We start from the raw sequence: 12023 nt of genomic DNA on the forward strand, positions 1-12023 counted from the left end.
GTCCCCTTCCTGACCTGCCCACTCCTGATTTATGTCTCTTTTGTCTCCCCCTTGTGGTATGGTCCTATTGTCCTTCTCTTGTTCCTTTCCTTCGTCCAGTTCCAATTTCCCCATGTAGTATGTTCCTCAAGTCCTCCTCTCCTTTGTCTTCCCCTTGTGATATGTTCCTACTGTCCTCCTCATGTTCCTTCCCGTTGTTCAGTTCCATGTTGACTTCCCTTTGCATTATATTCCTCCTGACCTCCTTCTTGCTTCTTCCGTCTCCCTTGTTTTTCCGCTCCTGTTGTTTGCCATTTGTGTCTTCCCAGCGTTTTTCCAACTCATTATCTTCTCGGGATACTGTCTTCCGAACCGTTAACACCAGGTCAACTGTCGGCTTTCCCCTTCTACTTAGTTTAAAGCTTGCTCTATTGCTCTTCTGACGTTATTTGCTAGTTGTCTAGTTCCCGCCGTGCTCAGGTGTAGTCCGTCTTTCTTGAAGAGCTTGTTCTTCCCAGAATGATGTCCAGTTCCTCACGAAGAGAAATCCTTCTTCACGCCATCTCCTCATCCACGCATTTATTGATTGTAGCTCCGCCTGTCTCTTTGGTTCTGCCCTCGGTACTGGTAGGATCTCTGAGAAGGCTATCCTCTGAGTCCTCATCTTCAGTTTCCTTCCTAAGATCTTGAACTGTTCAGTCAGTGCATTCTTGCTGTAGTCCCTCCTGGTGACATTGTTTGTCCCGACATAGACTAACACTGCTGTCTCTTCCGTCTCTGCTCCCTCCAGAATTCTTTAAATTTTGTCGACGATGTCCTTGGTTCTTGCTCCTGGGAGACAGGTCACTAGCCGATCTTCTCTCCCTCCTGCTATGTGACTGTCTACTTGCCTTAGGATTGAGTCTCCCACCAGATTTGCAGATTTCCCCTTTTTTAGTCTCCGCTGCGGTCGCAGGTCCGTGTCCTTGGTGCGCTTCATTTCTCCTCCCTCTAGGCACTGATAAAGTCTTGCCTCTTCTTTCTGCGAGATTCCTCCATGGGTACCTTCTACCTTGGTGTCAGAAGATTCTTGTCCTCTGTTCTGTGTGTCTTCCTCGTCCCCGCGCTGGTTGTGTTCTTGTTCTTCCACTCTCCTGTAGGCATCCTCAATGAACTTCTCGAGCTCCCTGACTTGTTCCTCGATATGCCTCTCTCGCATAGGGTCTTTGGCCACCTGAAAGGGGTCTTCTAAGATGTAGAGTCCCTCTAGCTCCTGGATCCTGTGTTTCAGACAACTGACCTCACCTCACTCTTCAAGCTCTCCAGTTCCTGACATCGTCCGCACACGTATGACTGCTTCCCTGAGGGGAGGTAGTCGTACATGTGGCAGTCCGTGTAGTACACTGGAAAGCTCATCCTCTGGGTTCCTTCAGCTTCCATTCTTGTCTGCCTTCTAGGAGTTCTGGTACTCTCAGCTTGTGTGCTCACTCCTGTGCTTGGCTGTTTCTTACCTTCTTCGTCACACACCCTTTGCTTGTGTGTGTATTTTGTCTGCCCCTTGTTTCTCTTTTATGCCTTTCTTTTCTGTTTGCTGAGTCCTGAGTCCGTCTTTTCTGTCCTGCTGTGCCTGTTGCTGCTTGTTTTTTTATTTTTTATTGGATAGAGGGAGTGTGCTAGATGTGGTGTATTTAGAATGTAGCAAAGCGTTTGACAGTGTTTCACACAGGCATCTAATATCTAATATAATAAAACGCTAAGTGCGCATGCGCACTCATACCCCGTGCTTCCCTGATCCCTGATCTGTCGTGCTGTGCGAGCAAGAGTGTGCATGCACGCTTACTACGTCGTCGGCTGCCAGGAGGAGGGCTTCGAGGGAGCTGGCTGTCGGCAGAGGGCAGACGCCGCCCAGGATGGTCTGCAGATAGACGACTTGTTCCAGCTCGTGCCACCTTCAAAATTAAAAATAAACGGCCCCACACTGCCTCCCTGCTCGCGCAGACCTCCATCAACGAAAAACGGCACTACCATTTGAAGTTTATTTTAAAAGTTTAAAGTCGCTGCGGCGGCTCCTCTCATGAGCCGTACCTGCATCGGAGAAGGCTTCAGACGCAGGCAGCGATCGTGAGAGGAGCTGCAGCGGCAACTTTAAACTTAAAAATAAACTTCAAATGGTAGTGCCGTTTTTCCATTTCCGGCTGTGCCCTCTCTTAACTCAGTGCTCCGTGCAGGCTCCTCTCTCGTGGTCTTGCCGGCTCAGGCTCCTTTGCATGCAGGCGGAGATCGAGAGAGGCTCTCTGGCTTTCACCTAGTCCTACCTTTAAATTTATCTTCTGCAGTGGCAGTCAGGCCGGAAAAAGGAAGTCGCGTCAGGAGGGATGCGGGATGTGGCACAGGGAACTTTCCCAATGGGTGCAACTGGGTGGGCCTTGAGGCGAGTGTCGGCGGAGGGAACCTCTGATCAGGGGCAGAGCAAGGTAAGTGTATCATAGGGATAAAAAGGAGGAGGGGAGCAGAGCAAGGTAAGTGTATCAGGGTTAAGAAGTAGGAGGGGGAAGAAAAAGGAAGGGAGGCCTACTGCTGGACAGGGGGAGAAGGAAAGAGGTGTTGCTGGATAGGGGGGTGAAGAAAAAGGATGGGAGGCCTACTGCTGGACAGGGGGAGAAGGAAAGAGGTGCTGCTGGACAGGGGGAAGGTAAAACAAAGGGAGAAGGGCTGCTGCTGGATAAGGAGAGCAGTGAAGGGGTGGTGGTGGACACAGGGAGGTAAAAGGAAGGGAGAATGGACAGGGGAAGCAGACAAGGGGTGGTGGTGAACAGCCAAGGAAAAAGAAAGAAAGAAAGACAGAAATATAGAAAGTGACTAAGGAGAGAGAGAGAGAGAGAGAAAAATAAAGACAGACACACACATATATTCTAGCACCCATTAATGTAACGGGCTATAAGACTAGTCTAATAAATAAACTGAGTGCCCTTAGGATTGGCCCCAAAGTGACAGACTGGGTCAGGAACTAGTTGAAGGCAACAGAGGGTTGTGATTAATGGCGATTGCTCTGAGAGATGTTACTAGTGGTGTTCCTCGGGGTTCTGTTTTTGTTTTTAACATTTTGTAAGCGATATTGCTGAAAGGCTTACAGGTAAGATTTGCCTCTTTGCAGATGATACCAAAATCTGCAATAAAGTAAACACCCTTGATGGTGTGAATAACATGAGGAAGGACTTGGCGAAGCTTGAACAATGGTCTGAAATTTGACAGCTAAAGTTAATGCTAAGAAATATAAGGTCATGCAATTGGGCTGCAAACACCCGAGGGAATGGCACGGTTTATGGAGTGAAGAACTTTTGTGCACAGAAGAATGGGACTTGGGTGATAGTCTGCGATGAATCTTAAGGTGACCAAACAGGTCGAAAAGGTGACAGCAAGAGCTAGAAGGATGCTAGAGTGCATAGGGAGAGGTATGGCCAGTAGAAAAGAAAGATATTGATGCTTCTGTATAAGACTGGTGAGACCTCATTTAGAATATTGTGTACAATTCTGGAGACTGCACCTTCAAAAGGATGTAAACAAGATGGGGTCGGTTCAGAGGAAGGCTACTAAAATGGTTAGTGGTCTTCGCCATAAGGCATATGAGGACAGACTTAACGATTTCAATATGTGTACTTTGGAGGAAAGGCAGGAGAAGGGAGATATGATAAAAATGTTTAAATACCTATATGGCATAAATGTGTACGAGGCGAGACACTTTCATTTTAAAGGAACATCTGGAATGAGAGGGAATAGGATGAAGTTAAGATGATAGGCTCAGGAGTAATCGAAGAAAATACATTTTTATAGAAAGACAGAAAGAGGAATAGATGCATGGAATAGGTAGAAGTGGTTGAGACAGACTGTGTCTGAATTTAACAATGTGTGGGACAGGCATGTAGGATTTCTTAGGGAGAGGAGGTGATAGTGGATGAGCTGACTAGATGGGCCATTTGGCCCTTATCTGTTTCACCCCGTTCTACTATGACAGGGTGGTTCTCCGCAAAGTTCCTCCCAAAGGTTGTCATTGCATTTCATCTAAACCAGTCCAAAGGGCTACCTGTCTTCTTTCCGAGACCACATTCTAACTCTGGTGAGGCAGGTTTACACACATTAGACTGTAAACGTATACTGGCTTACTACTTGGATCAAACCAAGTTTCACAGAACTACTACTTGGCTCCCTCTGTCATTCAATCCTAACAGATTTGGAGCTTCTGTCACCAAGAGAGCCATGTCCACATGGCTGGCAGACTGAATCTCTTTTGCATAAGCTTGGGCTGAGCTGACCCTTTTGGGTCATGTGATTGCTCGTAAAGTTCATGTATTGACAACTTCAGTAACCCATCTTCATTCTGCACCTATTGAGGACATCCTTAAAGCAGCCATTTGATCCTCATTCCATACCTTCACGTCCCATTACTGTTTGGAGAATCATTCCTGATGGGATAGTCAGTTTGGCAAAGCAGTAATTTAAAATTTATTCTCTATCTAAACTTCCCTCCATCCCTTTGGTTTCATAGTAGTTACCAGTAACCCTCTTCCTAGAGGCATGCCCCTGGCAGCTTTGGAATTCCAGGTGTGAGAATATGAAGCATGCTTGTCCTCGGAGAAAGCAAAGTTACTTTAGCACTTTAGCAGGTGTTCTCTGAGAACAGCAGGCATATAGTCTCACAACCCTCCCACTTCCCCTAGTTGGCTTCTTAGCTATCTTACTGAACTGCCTTGTGCTGATATCAGGCGGGAAGGCACCAAAAAGTGTGCTGTACAGGCAGTCCTAAAGTTTTAAAATGACAGTACACTTTTGACTGTCCGTGCAGGGTTCCATGGATGACGTCAACCAGATGTGAAAATATATGCCTGCTGTCCTTGGAGAACACTTACTAGAGGTGAGTAACTTTACTATTTCTTAATACCCACCCTTTTCTCCATCCAACCCCCCCCCCCCCAATGGATACTCTTAATTTACGCTAATACTAAGCCCTTCACCTCACCCCCACCTCATAAATGCTTTCTTTATACTTGGAGCCTACTAGCACTGTGATTTTTGTGGTGTTTCCTCTTTAGAGCCCTGGGAAGTGTTTTCTGAACTGCTAGTGACTGTTGTCACACAGTTGAAAGTACTTTAGGCTTTCTCAAGGAAAAGTAAGTTTTGGGTTTGTAAGCTCTGGTGTCTGAAAGAAGCATGCTGTGGTCATTTAGGCTGCTTTCTGTTTCTCTGTGAAAATGACATACCACCAAGTATTCACTTAACCATATGGGTGGCTGAAAAGGTCAAAGGTCCCAGTTAAATAGGGAAGGCCTAAGCCTATCAAAAACCTACAAATCCTGGAAACCCTTACATGTTCTTGGGAGCTGTGGAGGCTCCAAATGGGGAGATTTTCCATTTTCATAATATGTGGGTAGAGTTAGATCAGTTAACAGCAGAACAATAAATTGGAATACACAATCTTCTGAAATATTTGCAGAATATAAGCTCTTAATATCTTGTTTTGTTTGTTTTTCTAGGAGTGCAGATAAGTGATCTTCTTAGAAGCCCCTTGGGCAGGGAAAAATAACTACAGTACCTGAATTGTAATATACCTTAAGATTAGGTTTGCAAAAGGCATGCATTTTTAAATGTAAATTCCCCATTAGTTTTTTTAAATTGTGCTAATTGGCATTGGTATGTAGATGTTTAGTACATTTGCAATGAAGTTTTCATCTTTGTTTCCTTTAGGTATATGACTGATGGTATGTTACTTCGTGAAGCCATGAATGATCCTTTACTGGAGCGGTATGGTGTTATCATTCTTGATGAAGCTCATGAAAGGACATTGGCTACGGATATTCTGATGGGCGTTTTAAAGGAAGTTGTAAGGCAAAGAAATGATTTAAAGGTAACAATTGTGATAAGTATGTAGTTTTCTTCTTTTATACGAGGGCAAATCAAAAATTAAAGGCAATTGGTAAATTACATGATAACCGGAACAGATCTAGCAAAATGCAGTGTATGTACTTGTACATTGCCTGTAAGATAGCTCATCCACATACAGTGCAGCACTCAGTCATGTGGCAGCCATGAGGTCAGAAACATGGATGTTCATTGCAAAATTGCACCATCGAAGAACAACGTGCAGTACTGCGCTTTCGGAAATTCACCGTCTGATATTGACTCAGTATGGACATAGCATCATAAATCAAAGGTTTATGAGTGGGTAAAAAAGTTTTAAAGTAGGAAGAACAGGTGTTAACTACTAAAGGCCATTATGGTTGCCTGTCAACATAGTTCACACAAGCACATTGACAAGGCAGATGCCTTAATTAGAGAAAATTGACTGAAAACGGTGTCTCAATTGGCTGTAAATTTGGATATCAGCTATGAATCTGCATTTGCCATAATGTATGATGACTTGGGATACAGGAAAGTCTGTGCACAATGGGTTCCCAGACAGCTTACTGATCTGCACAAACAGTGTGTGGCAGTTGTGACCCAGTTCCTGAGACGTTATAAAGAAGATCCGAGTATTCTGGAGAGAACTGTCAGCGCCAACAAGAAATGGATGCATCATTGTGACCGAAGAGCAAAAGACAAAGCATGATGAGGTAAAGGAAGCGGACGGTGCTTACCTGATTTTGGGAGCAGCTGAAAAACTTCTCTGCAGGAATGCATAAGCTAGTTGAATGCTATAACTAATGCATTGTCTTACATAGGGACTGTGTGGAAAAGTGATATGTTCAATTCCTCAGAGTTAACTTCTATTAAAGCTATTAAATGTATTTTGCCTTTACTTTTTGATTTACACTCTTATATGAGTATTTATGGTATCAGAAGCCTGGACCACCAAAAAAGACATAAAAAGAGAAGATGCTGTGACACTCGAACAGGACTCTACTTAAAAAAAAAATAAAAGAGGAGGAAGAAAGAAACTGTGAACTGGATAAACCTTCTCTTTATCTGATGCGGCATCAGTTTTTCTCAAATATAATTAACTTTAGGACCGCAAAACCACCAGTTTTTCCTCTGCTTTTCAGCTCCCACAATGTCTTCACCTATAGTTCCACTGTGTGCCAAACCCTCGACTAGTTCTTAAACTCTTCTCCCCCTCAGGGCCCTGGTCCGATACTGCCGGGGGAGAGAAGCCTACAGTCTCTGCCTTCAATCTTATCACCAGAATGCTGGCAGAAAAGGCTGGAGGGAAGATACCTCATCCCCATCTCCACCGGTTTTTACTTTACTGACTCATGATGCACAGTAGGATCAAACTCCATGCCATAAAGGCAAAACAGGAAGGCTCCCGGGCTTTCTGTTTCAGCCCCACGGTCCTCTCCTGAAGCTTAAGACCAAGTCTGCCAAACTTCCTAAATCTCTCTCAAAAATTAAATGTATGGCTTCCCAGGCATGTTTAGACCAGGCTCATATACCAGATAAACCAGTTCATGAGTCTGTTGCTTCAATGACCAATTTTTTCTCACTCTTACAGCGTTTTGTGCAGGATAGTGCTGCATTTCTACAGCAGTTTTCGCCTGCCCCACTCCTCAGGAAGAGGATCAGCAGTATTCTGAGTGCATACAACAACTTCCCATACAAGATGTTTTTATTCCAGAATCTGTATCAGTCCACCAGGATCTTCACTGGACTCCTCACACTTCTATTTGTTCTTCTCCACCCAACACATCCACCCTTATCCATAGGGTTGCTTGATCCTGTGGATTCCCATGCATTACATCAAGATCCTCTTCCTCACAGTGATTCCCTTTCACAATTGGACTAACCAGAGGACCATTCCTATCCCAAGTTCTTACAGAAGGTGTCCACTCAGTCTTCACCAAGCTTCCATTCCAGCAGGAAGGAAATATTTTCAGGCTATTCTGCAATCCTGCAAATCTTCAACAAAGGAGTTTATTGCATTACCAGTCCACCAAGTACTTCAGGATCTTCAGCTTGAAAACTGGCTTAAGCCTCACTCTGTCTCTACAGCATCTAGAAGAGTTGAAATACAAGGTTCAAAGGCTCCTGTACACGATCTTCAACAACTCCTGCACCATACCATGGTTTCCGAGTCAGCAATTAAAAAAGCTAAAACATTAAAAGTCAATTCAATGCTTCCCCAGTGAAAGACTATAGTTTCTTTGATTCTATGGGCCCGCAAAGTTGATCAAGCTCAAAGCTTTGCTCCAAAATAATAGCTCATCAACTTAAAATACTCCATTATCCCAGGGACAAGCAGGCAGGTATTCTCACATATGGGTTACGTCATCGACGGAGCCCCGATGCGGACGCCTCGCAAGCAGACTTGCTTGAAGAAACTCGAAGTTTCGAGTCGCCCGCACTGTGCATGCGCGAGTGCCTTCCCGCCCAGCGCAGGGCGCGTCTCCTCAGTTCTCAGTTTTCTGCGGAGCCGAGAAGTCCATCTTTGACTCTCTGCGTTTAACTTCGTTCACTTTGTGCCTTCTCTCAACCATGGTTTGTGTGTTTTTCCTCACGAATCGCTGTTTTATTTTATTTCTTTTATTTTATTAAAAAAAAAAAATTTCTTCTTCCGTTTGTTTTCCGGGACAGGTCGCTCGGCCGCAGCCCAAGGGCTTCGATTTTGCGGCGGCTATTTTTCCGTCTATGTCCTGGTCTGCTACAGGCTTCAAGAGGTGTAGCAAGTGTTAGTGCGCGATCTCTCTTACAGACCCTCACGGACGCTACCTCAAGTGCCTTGGGCCAACACATCATCCTAGGTCGTGCCTGCCTTGCCAGCCTTGTGCTTTCAAGCATCGTTGCATTTTGGTGGACTGATCCCTCGACTTCGAAGGCGTCTTCGGCCTCGACTTCCACCGAGGCTCCTTCTGCGCCTATTGCTTCCACCTTGAGCCTCATCAGACCTTCGTTGTTTGCAGCGGCTCTTGCGTCGACGTCATCTTCTGTATCTTCCCCTGTTTCCTCAGGTCAGATAGCTCAGCAGTCGGTTCCGCCAGTGGTGATTAAAGTGTCTAAGATTAAAATGTCCAAGTCGAAGCACACTCACACTACCTCAAAGGAACCTCTAGCCAAAGCAGTTTCAGACGCGGATCCATCCTTGCCGGATTCTTTCCAGACCATGTTGGAAAAGCAGTTTATTCAGTTCCTTACTAACATGGGACCCAAACTACTTCCTCTTATCCAGCCTGGGCATTCAGCAGACTCCCGTGAGGTTGAGCCGCTTCCTTTGCCCCAGTCTGAACTTACACACTCTTTGCAGGGAGCAGAGTCTCTGCGAGTGTCTGGTCTGGCATCCAAGCACGTAAAGCAAGGAGCAGATTCTTTGCGAGTGCCTCAACGAGAATCCTCACACTCTATACAAGGAGCAGAGTCTTTGAGAGTGCATCGAGGTTCCTCCACCAAGCCTCTGCAGCTTCGATCTACAGCCTCTACTTATACAGCCTCTATTTATACATCGGCATCGGCTGTCCACGTCTCTGAGGCGAAATCTCCTCGATCTTCGAGATCTGGTTCCAGACACAGTTCTCACCGACATTCGAGGCCTTCATCGAGGCATCCTTCAAGGCATAGTTCTTCTTCTCATTACAGACCATCTTCCTCGAAGCCTCGATTTACTCCAATCTCGACCAGACCACCGACTTCTCGTTCGAGGTCTCCGATGCTGGACTTCGAGGATGTTCCGGTCTCGATTACTTCGTCCAAGTCACCAGGTTCCTTTGATGCCTTTTTCCCTGCTGAAGCTTCTTCTTCGACACAGGCTGCCTCGACATCCTCAAGTCCTTCTCGAGGCAAAGCATTGGCAGATCAGCTATCTTTCTCGTCTTTCCTGCGACAGATGGCTGTGGATTTGGATATTCAATTGGATACTGGCTCCAAATATTCTAAGGAGTATCTCAAAGTCATGCATCTTCCTCAACCTCCGGCAGAGTCTCTTAAGCTTCCACTTCATAAGCTTTTGAATCAGACTTTTGGTCGTTGTATGGAAACACCTTTTTCCATACCGGCTGTTCCAGGGAAATTGGACTCTAGATATAAGACTGTGCATCGCAAAGGGTTTGACAATTCTCAGTTATCTCATCAATCTCTGCTGGTCGAGTCCTCCTTGAAAAGGTCCCATCCTTCCAAGGTTTACGCCAGCGTCCCTCCTGGAAGGGAAGGGAAAACTATGGACAGATTCGGATGTCGCATCTTCCAGAATGCTACGAGATCCTCTAAAGTCCTCAATTATAATTTGTATTTCATCACTTACTTTGAATTTCTTCTTTCTCTTCTACCAAAGTTTTTGGATTATTTGGATACCCAAATGCATTTTGAGTTTCAGGAAGTTATTGCTTCTTTCTCTCACTTACGTCTGCATCTCCTCCAATCATCTTATGATGCCTTTGAGTTATCTGCCCGAGCGGCTGCTTGCTCTGTAGCTATGTGTCGTCTTGCCTGGCTTAGTACCATTGACATGGACTCTAACCTTCAAGACCGCTTGGCTAACATTCCTTGTGAGGGCAACAATCTCTTTGATGAACCCATCGAGGCAGCCACCAAGAAATTATCTGACCATGAAAAATCATTTGCTTCTATAGTCAGACCTAAGCCAAAGCCAGCTCCTGCCAAGCCTGCACGCCCTGCTCTTATCTATCAATGGCGTTTTGCTCCAAAGCCTTATAATGAAGCCTCCATTTGAACCAATTGATAAGGCTCATCTGAAGTATCTCACTTGGAAAGTGCTGTTTCTCATTGCCCTCACTTCTGCTCGACGAGTCAGTGAGCTACAAGCTTTAGTTACTGATCCACCATTCACTGTGTTCCATCATGACAAGGTGGTTCTTCGTACTCATCCGAAATTCCTACCTAAAGTGGTCTCAGAATTTCATCTCAACCAATCCATCGTCCTTCCAGTGTTTTTCCCAAAGCCTCACTCTCACCCTGGAGAATCAGCTCTTCATACTCTGGACTGTAAACGTGCTTTGGCCTTCTACTTGGAACGCACCAAACCACACAGAACTGCTCCTCAACTTTTTGTCTCTTTCGATCCAAATAAGTTGGGACATCCAATTTCTAAACGCACCATCTCCAACTGGATGGCGGCTTGTATCTCTTTCTGCTATGCCCAGGCTGGATTACCACTTCACAGTAAAGTCACAGCCCATAAAGTCAGGGCAATGGCAGCTTCTGTAGCTTTCCTCAGATCGACACCTATTGAGGAAATTTGCAAGGCTGCTACTTGGTCCTTGGTTCATACCTTCACTTCTCATTATTGTCTGGATACTTTCTCCAGACGGGATTGACAGTTTGGCCAAACAGTATTACAAAATTTATTCTCCTAAGTTGCCCACATTCCCACCATCCCATTCTGGTTACCTTGGAGGTCACTCATACATGAGAATACCTGCCTGCTTGTCCTGGGAATAAAGCACAATTACTTACAGTAACAGGTGTTATCCAGGGACAGCAGGCAGCTATTCTCACAACCCACCCACCTCCCCTGGTTGGCTTCTCTGCTAGCTATCTGAACTGAGGACACGTGCACTGGGCAGGAAGGCACTTGCGCATGCGCGGTGCGGGTGACTTGAAACTTCTAGTTTCTTCAAGCAAGTCTGCTTGTGAGGGGTCCGCATCGGGGCTTCATTGGATGATGTCACCCATATGTGAGAATAGCTGCCTGCTGTCCCTGGATAACACCTGTTATGGTAAGTAACTGTGCTTTATGGTATCCTGTCCTGACCTGACCTTAATTTGTTTGGATACTCAAGGAAATGTTTACTCATGGTTCAAAGGTTTTCTGGAGTCCAGATTGTACCAAGTTAGGTTTAGGACCCACCTCTCTTCAATCAGGAATATCCCATGTGGTGTTCCTCAGGGTTCTCTACTTTCACCTACAGTATTCAATGTTCATCTTTCATCATTGGGCTCATGTTTGAGCAACCTGGATGTCGAACTGTTTAGTTACACTGATGACATACCTTTTACTTCAGCCCTATCCCAGATTTTCACTAAAGTTGAAATTGTAATGAAACAGATGGATTCCTGGATGCAAAAATTTAAACTTGAATTAAACTCTGGTAAAACAAAGTTGTTCATGGCGACTGCTAGTAATATTT

General features: G+C 45.3%; 1 protein-coding gene across 3 annotated transcripts in view; it reads left to right on the top strand.

Moving 5' to 3' along the window:
* DHX15 (DEAH-box helicase 15) overlaps positions 1 to 12023 on the top strand; it is a 260868-nt gene that overhangs the window by 84995 nt on the left and 163850 nt on the right. For all 3 annotated transcript variants that reach the window (XM_033948308.1, XM_033948298.1, XM_033948319.1), the window contains exon 4: positions 5698 to 5857. In XM_033948308.1, the coding sequence (XP_033804199.1) occupies positions 5698 to 5857 (160 nt within the window). The remainder of the gene's footprint in view (positions 1 to 5697; positions 5858 to 12023) is intronic.

The sequence above is a fragment of the Geotrypetes seraphini genome, chromosome 1 (genome assembly GCF_902459505.1).
Source record: "Geotrypetes seraphini chromosome 1, aGeoSer1.1, whole genome shotgun sequence".
In the NCBI taxonomy this organism is placed as follows: Eukaryota; Metazoa; Chordata; class Amphibia; order Gymnophiona; family Dermophiidae; genus Geotrypetes; species Geotrypetes seraphini.